The sequence below is a fragment of the Mustela nigripes genome, chromosome 9, assembly GCF_022355385.1.
Source record: "Mustela nigripes isolate SB6536 chromosome 9, MUSNIG.SB6536, whole genome shotgun sequence".
NCBI classification, from domain to species: Eukaryota; Metazoa; Chordata; class Mammalia; order Carnivora; family Mustelidae; genus Mustela; species Mustela nigripes.
The window spans coordinates 61,603,541-61,624,421 of record NC_081565.1 but is presented as its reverse complement, the minus strand read 5'-3'; the positions used below and the strand labels follow the sequence as shown (position 1 = coordinate 61,624,421).

The window sequence follows — 20,881 nt, the reverse complement described above, 5'->3', positions numbered from 1 at the left end:
GTTTTATTTAACCAGCTTCCACATTGTAACTCTATTGATACACATGGTTTCTAATGCACCGTATTCCTTTTGTCAGATTGCATGTTTTAGTTCTGAATTATCCACTAGACTTGAATACATCTATTTTGCAGCTCTGTTCTCTTTATTTTCTCCTTTGAGGTACTAAATAATGCATTTGCTAGTGAGTTATTAACTGGTGATAGAACTTGCCCCATTTTTTATAGATGGGTTTGCTGGATTCTTCCCCTTATACATGTTTATAATTCCCCATATTCAAGTTTTTTCTGCTACTTAACTGTTTTCTGTTAGACTGACTGTAAGTTATCTCTAGGATTCTGAAGAAATTAAGCAGATCAGTAACAGCCACAATACTAGGAAGTCCTAGATTTTCACTAAGTGACATTCTTATTTAATGACTTGGTAGAACACTTAGGTATACAAGAATGATATTTCTAAAAGTCTAATGTAGACCCAGGCAAGGAGTAAAGAAAATACCTATTTCACTGAATGAAATTAGAAAGAAAGTTAATTTTCATAATAGTAAATAACAGATTTGACAGTATAATCCAAAAAGAATAGTTTTGATCTAATCTTTCTAATTACTTTAAACAGGAATAGCTGTAAATGATGCTAACTGTGATAACTCTCAAAATAACTTGAGTTATAGTATGGTTTTTGAAGCAATAGATGAAATTAAGCTTCATTAACTAATTTTAAACTCTTTTTAGGTAAATGAATTGGTGGATGCCAGAGATGTCGGCCTTGGTGCTTGGTTTGAAGCCCGTATACGTAGTGTTACTAGAGCTTCTGATGGACATTCACGTGGCAAAACTCCACTGAAGAATGGCAGTTCTTGTAAAAGGACTAATGGAAATGTAAATCATAATTCCAAAGAGAACACAAATAAATTGGACAGTGTACCCTCTACGTCTAATTCAGACTCTGTTGCTGCTGATGAAGACGTTATTTATCATATCGAGTATGATGAGTAAGTGCTCATGCTATTGAGGACTTCATTCATATTTTTGTTTATAGACACAAAGCCTTCCATTTCAAGATTGTTTTCAAATAATAGTCTTTCTGAAGAAATCATTTAGGGGTCATATTCAGTCTGTTACCCTTTCAGTGGTTGTAACAAGGGCTTCTTAATGTTCAGTCATCTCTGGCTCCTAAGTGGTTTGTTTTTGACATCCTAATGCCTGGCTTAAGTTAGTGTGTGTAAGGGTTTCTTTGTCTCTTCCTCTATGATCTAGTTTTTGGGTTTTTTGTTGGGGGGGTGTTGTTTTGGTTTGGTTTTCTTGGTATTTAATAATAGTAGAGTAGAGTAGTGTAGCTATTAGGATGAAGTTGAAATGCTTTTAAATAACTTATTGAGAAAATTCACATACATAGTTTACTCATTTAAAGGGTACAATTCACTGTTACTATTGTGTTCACAGGATTGTACATTACCACAAACCAATTTTAGAACATTTTTATCCCCTCCCCACAAAAAAAACCCATACCCAACAGTCACTCCCTTTCTTGTCTTCTCAATGAAATGTTTTTAGATGTTCTTTTTTAAAATTTATTTTATTTTTTAAAGATTTTATTTATTTATTTGACAGGGAGAGAGCAAGGGGCAGAGGGAGTGGGACAAGCAGGCTCCCTGCTGAGCAAGGAGCCTGATGCGGGACCCTGGGATCATGACCTTAGCTGAAGGCAGCCGCTTAACCGACTGAGTCACCCAGGTGTCCCAAAATTTATTTTATTTTTTTAAGATTTTATTCATTTGTCAGAGGGAGTGCATGCAAGTGGGAGAGGCAGGCAGAGGGAGAAGCAGGCTCCCCTCTGAGCAGGGGGCTGGATGCCGATGCCAGACTCAGTGCTGGGATCCTGGGATCATGACCTGAGCCACCCAGGTGTCCCATTTTTAAATGTTCTTATGAAAACAGTATTAAGAACTTGCCTTGGGGGCTGAGAGATTTCAAAATTGATTTTTTTTTTTAAACGTTTTCAAAATTCTAGTATAAAAGTTACCATTGGGGCAGATTTAGTATTTATTCAGCACACTAAAGGAAATTGTTATCACTCAAATGATAACCTTAATATGCATGGAAAATATTAGGCTACCAAATCTTGATCAAATATAAGAGCTCAAGATTCTTAAATGGTTTTAATATCCCCCCTCCCCCGCCGCCATGAAATCGTGTAAAAGACTTTGGTGTTAACCCAGATTTCCAGGATGCCTAGAAAGGGGTCAAAGGTAGATCTCATTAGTCATTATTTTTCTGATACTTCCTGTGGTGTGGCTAACTTGCCAACATGGCTTATTTCAAATGAGACCTCATACAGTGAATACAGTACCATGTAACCAACATGTTGAATGAATATTAAGATCCAGAATTGGCCAGAACTGGCAATATTGGTAAATTGAGTCTGGGATAGAAAGGGATTAGAGTTGGTGTGTTGACAGTAATCTGTCTCTGAGTTTGTGAATGTGTAACAAAGACTATTGAAGACTGTAGCTATCTGTATATCTGGTATCAACAAGTAGAGTTCTTGATTTGCTTTGAATTTTATTTCTTAGAAAATAGAAGAGTTATTTGGTGAAAAAAAATATTTTATAAAATATCACTGTGAGAATTAGTATAATCTTTAAACGGTAAGTGAACTAAGGCTTATTAAATTTTTAACAATTTTGGGGGACTCAGTTTTGGAGTGAGACTTTCGAGGGATAGGCCTGAGTTTGGTGTAATATTAGGGCACAAGTCACTATACCTTAGCATGTATTTGGCGGTTTTTTTGTTTGTTTTTGGAAGGAGAAATTTGTCTTGATTAGAATAAAGGTTAATAAAAGAGTCTAAATCCAGCATGCATGAGAAGACTAAAATTATTTTTCCTAAATACTTTTATGTGATAGTATTAAATGTTTCACAGCTGGCAACTTAATGATAGTTGAACTGACTTTGAGAAATAAAAGATGACAAAAGCTTAAGTGGTAGGTGAATGTCATTCACATCTTCAAAAAGAGAAAAAGACTATATAAAACAAAGTATAAAGTAAAATAGATGAGCTTTTGGATAAGAGTCTCAAGGAACAGAAAGCTGAAAAGAATCATGACTTAGAAAGAATCATGCCCCAATATGGATCTAACAAATCTTTCAAAGGTTCGTTCCTTATCGTTACTGGAAAGTAAGTTAAAAACTAGTAAAGTGCCTGTTGTTCTCAATAAGTTAATAAACAAGTTCTTGATTCTTGATTCCTTCGATAGAGGCTGCATTGAGGAGTGCTGTTGGACTGTGGGGGTTTTCTTGTTTTATTTTGTTGTTTTTTGTTCTTGTTTTTGTAAACTCCAAGTGAGTCAATAAAATGTAGCTATTAAGTAGTTATATTGTAAGGTAGCTGGAATAATCAGGGTAATGTTACTGTTGTACTGAGCTGATTATTCCCTACTTGGAATATTATTTAAGAATACCAGCAGGACCTGGTGTATCTTCAGAGTAGAACCCAAAATGTAAAATTATGATGAAAGAACTAAGTATTTTGTTTAAAAAGATGTGGATCATGATAGCTTTCACATTTTAAAAGTTCTGTATAGGAGAAAGTTCTTTACAACATAGGTGGTAAATTTAGGATAACCTAAACTTCAAAACAGTCAAATCTCTGAAGAGAGAATCATCTGCCCTGAAGAGTGAGCAATAAACAAGCATTGGCCATCTTCAGTCATATAGTTAGCGAGATTAGTTAGAGATACTACATTGCAAAGAGAACTTATAAAATTTAAGTGATTGGATTTGGTGACCCCTTAGATTAATTTTTACTTCTGCAACAGAAGTTCTCAGTTTTTTTGGACGTAAGCTTACTTAAATAGGCGTTAGGTACTTAAAAGCTACCATCCCATTCCCTTTTTGTACTAAATATTAACATTTCCCTCAGTGAACTAACCTCATTTCTCTCCTGTTAGAGTAAACTGCTTAGTTAATAATCATATCTCCAAACCTCTGAGTATAATAATATAATTTGAGCAGGCTGTCATTTAGCCAGGGCAGAGAGGTATATGGGACCAAGGAACCCCAAAAAGCCAAATAAAATCTTGTGGTAGACAAGGTTCTAAAACATAAATTTGTTTTCCTAATCTTTATTTTTCCTTCAAAAATTAAAGATTAAAACCTTGTAAATTCATAAACAGATTGAGATTTATCTGAAATATTTTAAGATTTAAGAGTTTTACTGTTCGTAAGGGTTTTTTTGTTGTTATTGTTTTAAGATTTATTTGAGAGCACGTGCAGCACTAGTAGGGCAAGGAGCAGAGGGAAGGGGAGAAGCAGACTCCCAGCTGAGCAGGGAGCCCAACTCAAGGCTTGATCCCAGGACTCCAGGCAGACACTTAACCAGCTGAGCCACCAATGTGCCCTCTAAAGGTCCCTTTTCTGTAGATTCTTTGATGGACATAGACTGAATTGTTGAAGGTTTCTAGTGAAGATCTTGTAGTTCATCAGTCATAAGGCCTAGATTAGGCTTGTCCATTTTATGGTTCACATCTACTGCAAATACGTCAAAGTGCCTGGTACAAAGTAGTAGTTGTGGGGGTTTTCTTTTCCTAATTGCTGTTTGATACCACTTATCATTTACCCTTGTCTTAGCAAGGGCTTTGTATTTTTAGAACTCAACCATTATGTCATAAGTACTTAGGAAAAGAGTTGGTAGTAGGAATATTGAATTTATACTTAAGAGATTTAGATTCTAAGAAATTCTGAAATTTTCTTTAAGGTGTGGTTTTTGTTTTGTTTTTTTAAAGATTTATTTATTTATTTATTTGACAGACAGAGATCACAAGGAGGCAGAGAGGGGGGGGGGAAGCAGGCTCCCTGCTGAGCAGAGAGCCCCATGCCGGGCTCTATCCCAGGATTCTGGGATCATGACCTGAGCCAAAGGCAGAGGCTTTAACCTATTGAGCCACCCAGGTGCCCCCTCCTTAAGGTTTTTAAAAACGTACCTGCTTAATGGGAATGTACAACATGGCTGTGAGGAGAGCTGCCATTTTTCTTCCCAAAGTCATGATTACCTGGGAGAGACTATGCCTGATGAAAGTGTATTTTTAGTGGTATTTTGGGCCAAAAAAGGGGGGAAAGGGATTCAGAAGTGAGCAAACATCAGGGTAATACAGGCAAGTATAAATCATGAAATGGTTAAGCAGTCAAGAGAAAGAACATGAAGTTTCCCCTTATTTCATAGTAAGTTTGTACTAAATACTTCCAAGCTTTCTAAAAGTTGTATTTATTTCCATTAACTGCTCTCTCTCTATAGGTAAGGTATTTAAAGTTTAACACTTACAGTCCTGAACATCTAAATCCATAAGGATGTGACTGTCATCTTTAAGAGTAAACACCCTGATGATGACTGAAGATTAAAAAGTAGACTTGGACAGGACAGTAATTTCTTAAGTGTTTCTGGTAGGTTAATATCAAGGTAGTATGTGTATGGCATAGCTTATGACGATTTAGATTATGTTAAATCTTAGGTGTCAGATTCTGATGTATCTTCTTACATGGATGACCTGTGATCTTTAGCCCCAGTGTTAGCTTCATTAACTCCCAAATGAAGATACCAAGGTTTAATTATGTAATTTGCCAAAGGCAAAATCTATTAAATGTTCTGACTCCAGAGCGAAGAGTTAACCAATATGCAGTGTTACCTCTCAGCCTAAACTTGGTACATGGGATTGATAGTAACCTATGATTCTGTTGTCTTCAAAGGTCAACCATTTTGTGACCCTAAAGTCTTACTTAGACTTAGCCTGGGATTTAAAGCAGGCACCGTACATCCAGCTTCTGTTGAGTTTAACCCGAGGTATGTAAGCAACTGAGGCCACCATACTGAATTTAATCTTGACTCCTTATTTGGCTGCTTTTATCAGCAGATAAGGGCTAAAAATCTTACCCTGCTTTTGTATTAAGCATCATCTGTTCTCAGTAGATTTGGTTTAGATTTCTTTTAATTAGCCTGACTGGTGTGTTTCAACTTGGGGTACCCATTAATTTTCTAGGACTTCCCTCAAGAACTTCTAGTATGATTGTGCTGTGGTTGAGAACAGCTGCCCTCAGATTAGTATGGTTCTCTGTATATTCCTTGGGCAGCAGCATCAGCATCACTTGTTAGAAGTGTAAATTTTGGGTCTCATGCCAGATGTAATGAATCAGTCTTGGAGTGGCCCAGCAATCTGTTTTAATAAGTCCTCTGGGTGATTTCTGCCACCCAGGCGCCCCCACAAGGTCAAACAAGTGAATTTAGGAATACTATTCTTGTTGGTAATTTTTTTCTTTATTTCTTTTTTTTACTTTTTTTTTTTTTTTTTACAATTTCATCAGAGAAGAGAGAGTGAAAGCACACCCAAGAACCTAAGCAGGGAAGGGCAGAGGCGGAGGGGAAAAGAATCTGAATCTGAAAGGGACTCCACACTGAGCACAGAGTCTTACTTGGGGCTTGATTCCACAACTGTGAAATCATGACCTGAGACAAAACCAAGAATCTGACATTTAACCAACTGAGCCACCCAGGCATCCCAAGTGATTTGCTTTCTTTACTGCTTTATTAAACTTAGCAGTCTAATGTAGAGATCTTGATTTCTAAATTTTAGCTCATTTCTGTAGAAAAGTAAGCTAGAAGACACCTGATTGGATAAGGAAGTGTATATATAAAGAAGGAGAATGGTTTTGGATGTTTGTTTTTGTTTTTGTTTTTAATGATTTTATTTTTAAGGAATTTTCTATACCCAACATGGAGCTTGAACTCACAGTCCCAAGATTAAGAATCACATGTTCCACCAACAGAGCAGCAAGGCACCCCTTATATCTATATTGTATGTTAAGAATGAGTATTTTCTATAGTTAGGTGAAGTTGAAATCTTTAAACCTGAGTAAATGTTAGCTAAGAGTCTTTGTAATCATATGCTCTGTAGTGTTCCTATTAAAATAGAAAAGTCAGTTTACCTCAGATACAAATGTTTTTGTTTTTACTTTTTAGTAAATTATTCCAACATATTCTAAAAGTGGCACCTGGGTAGCATAGATGGTTAAGCATCTGCCTTTCGCTCAGGTTATGATCTCTAGGTCCTAAGATCAAGCTCCTCATTGGGCTCCCAGCTCAGCAGGGAGTCTGTTTCTCCCTCTGTCTCAGTTTCTCTTTCTCCTCTCTCGCACTCTCAAGTGAGTAAATAAAAATCTTTTTAAGAATATTCTTTTTAAAGTATAGTAGCTTAATTTAATAACTATATAGTGCCTGACAGTGTTATTTTAGCAAGTACTTTACCTGGACTGTTTTTGTAATCCTCATAAAAATTCAGTGAAGTGTAGGTATTTTTATGTGTTAAAGTGGAGATTGTTTTTGTAATCCTCATAAAAATTCAGTGAGGTGTAGGTATTTTTATGTGTTAAAGTGGAGATAACTGAGATTTAGAGAGGTTTTAACTTGGCTGATAAGCGTTAAGCCCCAGTTCACAAAAGCACATACTTAGAACCATTCTACCATACTATAATTTTGAAAGAAGCATGGTTATAAAATAAAACATCTATATGTAGCAAATAAAACATCTATATGTAGCATTGTTTACATAATTAAAAAAAATTTTGTCTCTCCAGTTATGCTGATTTTGCAGAACAGATACCTTGAACCAAAGGTTCTTTTTGTCCATAAGTGCCTGTGTGCCTTTTTTTTCTGTGGGGAGAATCCATAGCTCATTAGTGGTATATGACTTTTTAAATCAAATAGGTTAAATTGCTGCTTTTAACACAGTGTCAAGGCTCTACCATGGGACTGAGTCAAGTGGAAATGTCCTAGCATCACTTAGGACTTAGAGTGTAACTTATGCCAAACTATAATTAAAAGCTCATCTGGCAATTATCTTAGTATAATGTTGTCATTGCTTTCAGCATTCTTTAAGATTTTTCAAGCTATTCTCGGCCTGTGTTTTATGTCTTTGAGTAGCCTTAATTATTTCATATAGAAGTCATTGAGTCAGTTCTGAATAAAACAAGTGGTATTTTTAGATAAAAGTTCTTTTTTCTATAAAGTAACAAAAACTAATTTTCTTGACTGTATTGATGTACTGATCTGTTTCTGAAGGAGTCCCCGAAATTTTTTTTTAAAGATTTTATTGTCAGAGAGAGTAAGTATGTTTATGAGCTCAAGTAGGGGGGAAGAGACCACAAGCAGGGGGAGTGGCAGGCAGAGGGGGAAAGGATCTGCTGAGCAAGGGCCCTGATGCAGGACTCTGACCCTGATCCAGGAGCCTAGGATCATGGTCTGAGCTGAAGGCAGATGCTTAACAGACTTAGCCACCCAAGTGTCCCGAGGAGTCTGAAAAATATTTTAAGCAATGTCAGAATGTAATGATTTCTGGGTTTTGATGGGAGAGAAAGAGTGGCAGATTTTTTTTAATCAAGTCAGTGTTCTGTTGATTGTTGAGTATAGACAACAAGAATGAGATGTTTAATTTCAGAACCCACATGCAGTAATCAGTCTGCCCCATTGTTACTTGAATGTTACTAATGTATTTACCAAAGACTTCAAATATTTCTTCCAGCTTTCTCTGACATGCCATAATGAAAAAGAAGGTGGAAGAAGTTAAGACTGTGGCTTTGTCATTGTTCTTCTATTGTGTTATAAGATCACTTAGTGCCTAAAATAATGACTCTATGGATTGATTTCACCTTTTCAAATGTATACATCCTCCCTTTACATCCATGTTTCTGAAAAGGTTGGACAGCAGCACTATAGATTCATGGAGAAAGATGTTTAAAGTGTAGATTCCAGAGGGACCCCAAAACCCTTGGTACTCCCACAGGGGGTACTCCTGTGTTGGGTTGGGCCTGGGTAAGGCCCAAGAATCTGCTTTTCAAGTTAAGTACCCCCAGAGACTTGTTAAGAATTCAGAGTAGTAGTTATTTTATAGTTCAGACATTAGAATCAGAATTTGGTTTGTTAAGTTTTTTTGTTTTGTTTGAACTCCTGCAGCTTTGATATCCTCATCTGTAAATATCTTCTTGACCTGTTTTTTTCCCTAATAATCTTGAAAAATACCCAGTAATAATAGAATCAAACTTTCTGCATTTCATTGATTAATAAAGGCAGGTTGGTAAATACTCTTAAATAAAGTTTCATCTTTGGCATAGGTATTTTGTAACATAAATATGTTGTTTACATTATTAAAGCAGTTATCTACCGTTGTTAATGTGTTATAGGAATGAGATTTATTTCCATGCCTACTACAAGCAGTTATAAATTAATTGTCTGAGTATGCTTGACATTTAAGGTGTGAAACTTAGTAGTGTTATCTATTAGAATAAATGCTTTTTGCATGTGGTATGACATTAAAGATTTGCTAAACTAGAACATGCCTCCAGGTGAATGGTGTTCTTACTTAAGCATATTAGCTCCAGGAAGCCATCCATATTTTGAAGGAAGGCTTCGTTAATGTTATTTTGCTTAATAAAGTTTGAGTCTAAAATTAGTATGAGCCTACAAGTCACCTAAGGAAACGTAATTTACTATTTATAATCTATTTTTGAGGAATAATGCTTAGTTTCCCTGAGATTTAACTCCTTAGGCTTTATTCAAGGATTGTTTTGTCAGTTGAAAACAGTTGGCTTTTGGCATAGTTAAGATTAATCAAAAGCGTGTACTCCAAAAGATAGTTCTAAAAGCTATCCAAATATTTGGACCAATGAAAATGTTACTGAAAAACTTGAGCTTTGGGATTTTTTAAAATTTTAATTCCAGTATAATTAAAATGTTACTAGCTTCAAGTGCACAATATAGTGATTCAGCAATAAGCTTAGGGATATTTGAGGGTTGTCTGATTTTGTCTAAACTCTAAAGGATGCAACAAAGTACCTAATTATAATAACTTACATTAGAATAACCTTGACATTAGGTTCTGAGAACAGGAAGTCATAGTATAAGAGAAGGAAGAACCCTAGTTTCATACTTGGCGTAGGTTATAGGATTGGCCCTCAGCACCACGTAGGTAAAGTTAGCCTTGATAGATTCCTAACTCTCTGTATTTCAATCTTTGAGGATATCTTGAGCCCGGTTTTAGAAGTTATTCAAGGTTATAACACTTTCCAAAATATTTCCAAAAACAAAACGAAAAAAACAAAAGTATTTCAAATAGTCTCCTACATAGTTTTGCTCAGTGCAAATGCTGAAAGAAGTTAGTTGCTTGGACCAATTTGCAGAGGTTGTCCTCCACTATACATTAGACCTTATGGGACAGGAGAATGCTGTGTTGGGGACTCCCTGTACTTAAATTGAATACTGGCATAATTAACAGTTGAACTGACTACAGGTTTTTTGTTTTTAACATCAAAAGCAATCTTTAAAAAGCCTTTATTAGGGCTTCATTGGATTCTGTGGTCCTACTTAACTAGTTAAAGGACAAAGAGGAGACATAGCAAAATCAAAATACAGTGGTCATAGTTTATTATAGTTAAGAGCCTTAGTTATTTAAAAGTCGACTTTTCTATTTAATAAGTTGCATGCCTTCAAACATTTGTAGTCCTGGTATATCCCAAATACATCAAAGTTTGAACATGGTACCTACTCAATGAAAACTTGCTTTTTTTTTTTTTTTTTTTTTTTTTTTTTTTTTTTTTTTTTTTTTTTAATTTTTTATTTTTTATAAACATATATTTTTATCCCCAGGGGTACAGGTCTGTGAATCACCAGGTTTACACACTTCACAGCACTCACCAAATCACATACCCTCCCCAATGTCCATAATCCCACCCCCTTCTCCCAAACCCCCTCCCCCCGGCAACCCTCAGTTTGTTGTGAGATTTGCTTTTTTATTGTTTTAGAAATATGTACCCCAAGTTTCTAGAGTACCTAGGGCTCCGAGAGTACAAGGTATAGGAAATAACTTCCGTGTTCCTGAAGGAGAATAGCAGAGTACCAAGGATAAAGAAGTAGGAAATAACGGTTACCTGAGGGTACATTATTGTAGCTGGAATGTAGTAGGTACAGGGTATGTAGTAAGTGAAACTAAAAGGCTTTCATTTAAACATGGATGAGGAAGATGTCTGTTTATCTCCAGTCCTTCTTAAACCTTCCTAGAAGACCATAAAAGAATCAATGCATAAACCCCGCCAAGGATTAAAAAATGATATAGGAGACACACAAAAGATAGAAGAAAACACACAGAAAAGAAAGCAGGGAACTTTTAGAAGGTAAGAAGCTAATGGGTAAATGGTACCTAACTTAACAAGTCAGAGAAAACTGGAACCTAGGAATGAGAAGCCAACAACAAGCAACTAAACTGGCATTGAACAATCTTTGAAAGACTCAGGCCTTGGATTTACCAAGTACCTTGGAGGTAGGCATATGAAATAAAACTGAGAACAAAAGGATTGGTTAATTTATTTGAAAGACTATTTTAACCAGTCCCACCCCATTCAGGGTTTAAACCAAGAAAGAAGACCGTGGTATTCAAGGAAACAGGAAATAATGAAAGGAGATCCCAGCATAAAGCTGTGGAACAAGTCTAGGCCTTACAGAGCAAGCTGTCCTGATTAGACTACAGCAAGTTCTCTAAAAGATATTTTGAAGCCAAAAAGATTGGTTGAGTGCCTGAAATGTTACGATGTACAGGAGTTTAACAGCCATGGCAGAATGGAGATAAAATAATGATGCAGAACAGTTAAGCATTCAGCGAAAACAAGAACTGTGGAAGAAAGGATAGGTATTAAAGCATACTTCTTTATTTATCTGTGATTTCTACTTGTTTAAACTATTATAAAACATTTAAAAATTTTTAAAAATCATAAAAAATACTGAATTTACAAAGTTTGTATAATGTACTTAAGAGCAAGAAAAAGTTCATCCATCCTTGCAGAAATACGGGTTTAGACCCAGATAATCAAGAGTTTGAATCCTGTCTCCTCCTTGTTCCTCTGCAAAAGAACCCTTTGTGCTTCATCTTTAATACATGGTGGTGTGGCAGGGTCGGGGGAGAGAATAGAATGGCACTTACATCCTAAGGATTGTAAATGTGTGAACACTTAAAGCAGGGCCATGTGTTAACCAATTACAAGGAAGAGGAGAATGGAGACGAACTGTGCACGAGGAATGGATAGAATAATAGATGTAAAGAAAAAGCTGAGGATTAAAAATGGTTGCATCTGGGGAATATAAGGTAAGAATATGGTGGGCTGGGCAGGAGACTACTTGTCTTCGTTGTAAAGCTTGAGTGTTGACTTTTTGAATTTTGTACATATATGGGAAAACTGAAAAAGGATGAGCCTTTTGTTTGGATTTTAACTTAATCACAAAGCACTGTATTACTTATTAGAGAAATCTTTTTTTTTTTTTTTTTTTTTTAAAGATTTTATTTATTTATTTGACAGAGAGAAATCACAAGCAGTCGGAGAGGCAGGCAGAGAGAGAGAGACACGGAAGCAGGCTCCCTGCTGAGCAGAGAGCCCGATGCGGGACTCGATCCCAGGACCCTGAGATCATGACCTGAGCCGAAGGCAGCGGCTTAACCCACTGAGCCACCCAGGCGCCCACTTATTAGAGAAATCTTTAAATTTATTCAGAGGTTGAGAAAACAGTATAATGAACCCATCCCCTAGCTTCAACCATTATGAACTCCTGGCCAGTCTTTTTTAATCTAAACTAGCATCCCTAAGCACTGCTGGATTATTTTGTAGCAAGTCCCAAACCCTACCTCATTTCAACCAGTAAATGGCCTTAGTACTATGGTGGGTGCACTGCTCCTCCCTTCAAGGAAAAAAAAAAAAAAATTGACCAGCTTCAAGAAAGAAATGCAGTTAGCTGAAAACTTCTAGCAGCACCACTTTGGAGACCTGCTACAGTGTTTGAGCCAAGACCACACTCTCCTGGCGGCACCCTCCAACCAGTGAGCAAGTGTGATCTGTACCATAGCTTACCATCGGACTGGTCAAGACTTTATCAGAGTTGTAACACATTCTCGTGCTTTTCTTGCTGAATCCTCCCTTCGAAGTGACCTAACATGGTCTTTTGCCTAGACCTAACTCTTTCTCCCTGTCTTTTATAGGTTCACCTTCATCTTAACATCTCAGAGCATTCAACGGGCAAAATAGCTGAAAGCATTCTTTTTAAAGTGTGTAAGAAAAGAACATACCAGATCTCAGACTGATTTTCTTTAAAAGGTGTTTGTGCAGTGTTTGAGAACTTAGCTTTCAGGAGGATTCTCATCATTCCATGACTTTAAAAAAATAAAAAACAAAACAATAATTCACTGTGCCTAACCTGCAGACAGTATTGGTTTGTGCTGAACACCAGCTTCTTGAAGTGCTTATGTGATCAGCCCCTAATAAAAATCGTGTATTCTTTAAAAAAAAAAAAAAAATCGTGTATTCTTTCTTTTCTGAACATCCCTAATATATAATGTTTCACATGTGTTATAATTTGTTGCTGGAGGATTTAAGCACATTTCCAGTGTGACTCCACTGGAAGAGGATTCTGAGTTTGTACTTGGTTTCCTTTGATTTTACCCTATGTGCCTTTTTCCTTTGCTTTTTGCTTTGTATCCTTTCACTGTAGTAAATCATAGCTATGGAAACAACCATATGCTGCCCTATGAAAAAGTCCTATAAATTTCCCTAGTAAATCACGGAACCTAAAGATGGTTTGGAAACCCTGACAAACCAACAAATCCCACATGAAATTTGTAATGATTCATAAATATGAAATAACCAATCAGTAGTCTTGTCTTTTCCAAAAATATATTTAGGTTGTCCAAGTAAGGATCAAAACCAAGATCTACCCATTACATTTAATTGATGGGTGAAATCTGTAAGTTGAGACTTAACCTATTTTTTCCTCCTTGCTAATTTATTTGTGACAGTTCAGTTCAGTTCATTCAGTTTTCCCAGAGTCTGGGCCTTACTGATTACATCCCTGTAGTGGTATTTTAACTTTTCAGTTTCCTGAAAGCTTATACTTCTATCTAGAGATTTGATTGGATTCAAATTCTTTACCTGATAAGACTAGTTGAGAGAGGGTGTTTACTTACTTACATAGTATAGGGAGGCACATAATACTTACTTCTTTCCTTTGGGGGGGGGGGTCTTAAGATTGAGTGTTGTGGTTCTGATCCATTTATTGTGAAATTTGCTATTAGCTTTTAATGGTTTAGCAGCCATTAATCTTTACCTAATTCCACTATTTTGTTGTGTTACAAAAAGAACGCCACCTTCTATCTTTCCTTCATTTATTAGCTATAATTCTTTCATAGAGAACTTTAACAACCAGCTTCATATATAGAAAGATAAACTGTTGGGGCACCTGGGTGGCTCAGTGGGTTAAAGCCTCTGCCTTCGGCTTAGGTCATGATCCCAGGGTCCTGGGATCAAGCCCCGAATCGGGCTCTCTGCTTGGTGGGGAGCCTGCTAACCCCCTCTCTCTCTGTCTGCTTCTCTGCCTATTTGTGATCTCTGTCAAATAAATAAAACCTTTTAAAAAAAGACTAGGAAGATAAACTATTGATTCCTAAACTTCTTTTTTTTTTTTTTAAGATTTTATTTATTTATTTGACAGAGATCACAAGTAGACAGAGAGAGGAGGGGAAGCAGGCTCCCTGCTGAGCAAAGATCCGGATGCAGGGCTCGATCCCAGGACCCTGGGATCCCATGACCCAGGATCATGACCTGAGCCGAAGGCAGAGGTTTTAACCCACTGAGCCACCTAGGCGCCCCTGAGTCCTAAACTTTTTGAGTGTTAAGTTCTTTAGAATCCTCCAAAGGTTGGCCAGTAAGATTTTTACTTAAAAGTATCATTATGAACTAATAGATTTTTAACACCTGCTTTAAAGTTTTTGGTACTCAAATTGTCCAATCTCTGGCCTGTGGAGGCTCCTTCAAGTTGAGCTTGACATAACCATTCTTGAGGGTTTCTTCGCATTCAGGTGTAGTAGGATATTCCAAGCCCTTCTGTGTCCTGCACAGGCCTGGCTTCAGCCATTTCTTCAAGGAACTCTAGTTCTTTTTAGAGATCGCATTTAGAGCACATAGTCTGGGCTGCTCATCAATACTTGTTTAATCATGTTTCTAGGTTTTCTCATTGGATACAGCCAGGAAATACTTAAATATACCATAGGTTTATATTGATATTTCCAATTAAATTGAGAGAAAGGAGTTACAATTTAATCTCTTTAATCTTCCATTTGTTATTTTTTCTCTTACTTGAAAACTCTCAGTTCCAAATAACAACATCATTGATTTGACTTATCCTACTCATTATAGGCTAGGCAATAGTAATATTGCAAACAATATGACTACTGAAAAGTTGGTGGTTTTGTTTTTTACTTTATGTTCTTAGGAAGTAACCCTATTTAGATGTATTGTTCATCTAGTGTTTTTAAGTCACATATAATAGTTCCTCCCTACGTAGTTAAGCCACCATGCCTTTGCTTTTTAGGAATTTCTTAAATGTTTTAAATTCTGCTTTATAATTGTGAAAAAATTACATAGTTCTATAGGTAGATCTCCAAAACAAGATACATGAAGAGAAACAATGACCATCATGGTTTCTTCTATTTCTTAATTCTTTTTATAGTTATAGTATAACTATATTTATTAGTTTTGGTTTATCCTGTTTTTAAACTCCAGCAAAAGTGTGGTGTGGGTTTAAGATGTGATCCTAAAGATAGGGAGTTATGTTAGGCCTTGACAGTAGGCTTAGTGAAATGCAAGTCTTCGTTAAGGAGGGTATTGTTATATGAAAGATGTTAAAGGTACAGCATAAGGAGGACTTATTAACTGAATTAACTTATTAACTGAATGAAGGCATTATTAGAGGAATTGGAGATAATTCCTAAGTTTTGGGGAGTATAAATAGTTTCCTCTAGAGAATACTGAACATCAGATTATGGGATGGGGAATTCCATCTTGGATGCCTTGAATTTCAGGTGCTTCTAAATTATCTATTAGAGAAATGTCGTTGGAGATATGAATCTGAAGAAAAAGGAGTTATAGTGGAGCTTATGTGTCACAATTCTGTGTGTGTTAGGATGTCTGTAGAATTTTTTTGCCATTGAAATATGCTTTCTTACTGTATTAAACTATGTATGCTTTCTTACTGTACTAAACTGTATTAAACATATATAATGTGAAAATTATATTTTGGCATCATGACATTACAGCGAGAAAAGAATTTTAATAGTTTTCTATCCTATGGTCTTAAGGATGTTGAAGCAGGAAACAAGTTCACAAACTTCCAAATTAGAGAAATCTTAAATAACCTAATTTAACTTTACTTTACAGATTGGGAGAGATGTTGGTTATTTTTGTGACCAAACCAATGTGAAGCAACATGAGTGTATAAACACAAGTGTTTGGCAAGAGACCTCTAAATTTAGGTTTGACCATTAAAAAATGGGATTGAAATGGGAGAAAAGCAGAACCATAGACATGGTTTTGTACTTGTCAGTTTCTTTGGGATTATTTCTGTGGGATAATGACAGAATATTAACTGACGTTTACTTAACCCATTATATGCTGTTTTAAACACTTTACAAGTCTTATTTTAGTTCTGAAAACAACCACATGTGATACACTTAGTTAACATTAAACTACATTTTACATATGGCAAGGTTTAATATGTATACAGAGTTTTCCCAAGGATATCCAGTAGTAAAAAGCTAAAATGGGAATTTAAATCCAGCCAGTGAAGACACCAGGATGATAAAGGACTCAAAATATAAGTTTTATATACGTTGAAGGAAATCCACTTAAAATATTTTTACTTAAAAGAGAACATTGACGGTGGCAAGGACATTTCGACTGTCCAGTATTACATCTTTTGTGGACAGTGTCTAAGTTTCCTCTTGGGACTTAGGTACAAAATTAGTTGCAAAGCTTATGTTTGATCCAGTATCAGGTGTTTTCTCTTCCCTATGTCAGAGCTTTATGAAGATAGAAGGGCTTTTCTGAGCATTAAAACTGCCCCATTATCACTTACTGTCCAAGCAGAGGTTACATGCTTATTTGGAAGACTTATTGTAGAAGGGAGTTATGGCACTAAGAAGGTAATTGGACCAGATCTACACTGAGGCCCTTTGCTGATAGTGAGATTTTTTTCTTTTTCAGTTAACTAAAATATGAAGAGACTTTGTTAAATTGGATGATTAACTAAAGATCTCACCCAGGATTTATGCCCGTTTACTCAAAATGAGTTAGGTATACTATGAGAGTCCTAGGTTTGCAATAATACTTGGTTTCTTCAGAAGAACCAAGGCCTTCCTGCTAGAACTGCTTCCAACTTTGGACTCACGGTTAAGGGTTAATGGTCTTGTCTACCTTGTTAATACTGTCACAGTAGGGTATGATGCTTACTCATATAATGCACTAGGTTTATCAAACTGGAGCATGCTTTTTAATTACTGACAGGATTTGTGAAAATTAATTGCTGGGCCTCATTCCCAGATGATCTGACTCATCCAAAGTGGAGCCGAAGAGTTTGCATTTGTACCATGTTCCCAGATGGTGTTGATTTCATGCTGGTGTGGGGCTCATATTTTGAGAAACACCATTATAATAGTTCGGCCTACCCCAGCAGATTGAGCTTTCCAAGAGTAGGAACAAGACATTACTTATTTCTTTGACTCCCCTACTACCAAGAGTTACAGGTCTTAATTTTGTAGCTATTGTTACTGTTACATTGCTCTCTAGCTCTCTATGGCTTGTTAATGCCAGAAGTTAGGCCTAAATTTTAGGAAACTTCTAAAGCTTTAGGTTTAGATCAAGTTTCAGTTTAAGTTAAGCTTACCTTTAGAAGCACAGAACCAGTATTCTGCTAGAATTATTTCACATGGGTCCTTTTTTTTTTTTTTTTTTTTTATCCGTTATGAGACTACATGGCTACATGTAAGAACTAGAATTTTGCCTCTCCTGGAAAAATGGAGGTTATTGAAATGTACTAAGTTCATTCTTACTGTGTGTAAAGCAAATAGCAGATCTCAGTGAACTGTTCAAGAGCAGGTCATGTGGTCCTATTAAAGTAATCTTTAAGCTTAGGTTAAGAAAATGTGGAGCAAGAAGAGCTTGTGTTTTTACCTACTCCTACGCCTTAAGCTAGCAAAGAATGTCTTACTAAAATGTTACCAAAAACTATTTATTCTGGCAGTTACAATCATGAAAAAAATAACATTTAAGTGGAATTAAGAGTGGTTGGGCTTTTTATATATATTCAATATACTTTCAGTCTTTGATAGTAAGCAGCATTTTGTGATTCTTCTCTTTTTCTCTCCTCAGATATCCAGAAAGTGGTACGGTAGAAATAAATGTCAAGGATCTTCGGCCACGAGCTAGAACCAATTTAAAGTGGAATGAACTAAATGTCGGTGATGTGGTAATGGTTAATTACTCTGTAGAAAATCCTGGTAATAGAGGATTTTGGTTTGATGCAGAAATTACCGCACTGAAGACAATCTCAAGGACCAAAAAAGAACTTCGTGTGAATATTATCTTGGGGTAAGATTACTTACTTACACTGATGCCCTTTAGCTACTGAAGTAATCAAGGATGTAATTTTTAGATATTACACACATGTTCCTTAGTTTTAATGAAAAAAAAAGGTATCTATGAAAGTTAGAAATTTACGTACTAAAGGAGAACTTTTTAATATAAATTCTTGAGATTTTTTTTTTATTAAGGATGGCCCTTAAATGTCCATCACTGCTTTAAGGCTGTGGAGATATTATTTGAAAGCATCTTGGAAATAGCTGAATATTTTATTCAAGAAATCCTTGCTTACCTCACAGGATTCTTACAGGTAATATACAAAAGCATGTCAATAGCTGTGGTTGTTAATGAGGATTTATGTTGATATAATAGCAGTGAATATCAGCCTGACCACCTATCTGCTGTACTTAGTAAGGCTAGCTGAAATTTTTCTTTATAGTAATTTTCTTCATTTTACAGAATTTAACAAGCTTAATAAAGAGAATTCGAAATATAAGATGTCACCCAAAATGCCAAATTGCTCCACTATTTCTATCATTAATTCTTCAAGAAATAATTTGGTGTTGGGGTGCCTGAGTGGCTAAATCACTTGAGTGTCTGCCTTGGGCTCAGGTCATAATCCCAGGGTCCAGGGATGCAGTCTCCCTTCAGGCTCTTTGCTCAGCAGTGAGGCTGCTTCTCCCTCTGCCTGCCACTACCCCTGCTTGTGCATGTGTGTGCGCACGTGTGCTCGCTCTCTCTCTCTGCAAATAAATAAAATTTTTTAAAAAATCATTTGGTGTTTCACTCAAGTGATAAAGTACCATGCATTGTTTCACAGCTACTTAACACATAGGAAAATATTATCACCATCTTTCTGTGTCCGATTCTTTTGAGTAGAATTTATTGGATGAACAGTAACTAATTTTTTTTAAGTCTGTTAAACTCTTTCTAGTTTTTATAGTATTTAAGTAAATAATCTCATATATGTATTTTGTGCTTTGCTTTTTTTTTTTTTAAGAATGAATTTTTATAAATACATTTCTGTTGAGCATTGGGGATTCTAGAATGTCCCTGGCAGTTGTGTATGTGTTTGTGTGTTTGTAGGAAGCAGCCCCCCCAAGATTCTTGTCAAGTTCTGTTTAACAGGATTATTGTATGTAACATATATATATATATATGTTGGATAGATATATAATATGGAGTATATGTTAAATATAATGGATGTATTATACCAAATCTGAGATTAAGCATCTGCTTACAATTAATAACACAAAGAAGGGGGTCAGTAAATAACAGCCTACTGGTTGCTTGATTTTATGAAAATACTTAACTGGAACATAATAATGTCCTCCCATTTACACATTATCTCTGGCTGTTTTTGTATTCAGCATTGTTCAGTGATGCAATTGAGACTACCTGGCTTGAATACCTAAACTCTTTACTTTCTGGCCCTTCATGGAAAAAATTCGCTGACTCCTAAGATAAAAAGAATGTTGTAGGGTGCTGAAAATAGTTTATATTTTAGAAAACAGTTTCAGAACTTTCTACAAACACTAGTGTGATTCTGTTGCCAGGTAAGGATGTAACTCAGACTTTTGAACAAATTCAGATTTGTATAAGGGTACAAATCATGAAGAAAAGGAAAGGGCCTGTACATAAATGGGTTAGATAGGGAATCTTATAACGTACTTGAGTGTAAGAAGTACAAAACAGCATGTGTATATAATAGGAGGAGATAAAAGTACTCACAGAGTTAAAAAAAGGAAAAATACCTTCCTATTTAAAAGATTTTCCCTGAGGGATTCTGAAGTATAGTTAGAGTGGAGCATCCTGGCCTTAGGGACTAGAACTAAGATTGAGTGGAAATTATAGATAGGCAGATAATGACTCACTAGAGAAAACGTGATAGATATCCCAACAGTAAAACACACTGTCCTGTAAAATACTATGTTCTGTGTCATTTAAGTTTTTACTAGATGTGTTAGAAATGTTAAGAGCTTAAAAAGAAGTCAGTGTGGCATGTGGTATGGATAGGATTTTTTTTTTCCATGGTTAGAAATCTTTTTTTTCTTTACTGGAAATAGTGGATAAATAATCGAAACCAAAGTCTAAATGTATTCTGCTATTGACAGTTTTGGGCTTATGCTGTCGTGACATCATACCCATGTTCTGTTGCTTATGCGCATTAGTTTTTGTAGGGTGCATCTTGCCCAAAAGTAGAATTTTGGGGTTGTAGAACCTGTATATCTTGACTTGTATAGATAGGACCAAATATTTAAGTAGCTGTATCAGATTGCACTTTTACAGCAGTATTAGAGGTCCCGTTGCTCTGCATTCTCATTCATAGTTAATTTTGTCACACTTGAATTTTTGCTAATCAGAGGGGTATATAATAAAATAGTATATCATTATGG

General features: G+C 35.9%; 1 protein-coding gene across 3 annotated transcripts in view; it reads left to right on the top strand.

Moving 5' to 3' along the window:
• Nucleotides 1-20,881, top strand: part of UHRF2 (ubiquitin like with PHD and ring finger domains 2) — an 85,422-nt gene that overhangs the window by 18,294 nt on the left and 46,247 nt on the right. For all 3 annotated transcript variants that reach the window (XM_059411681.1, XM_059411682.1, XM_059411683.1), the window contains exons 3-4: nucleotides 729-988; nucleotides 18,276-18,494. In XM_059411681.1, coding sequence (XP_059267664.1) covers nucleotides 729-988; nucleotides 18,276-18,494 — 479 coding nt within the window. The remainder of the gene's footprint in view (nucleotides 1-728; nucleotides 989-18,275; nucleotides 18,495-20,881) is intronic.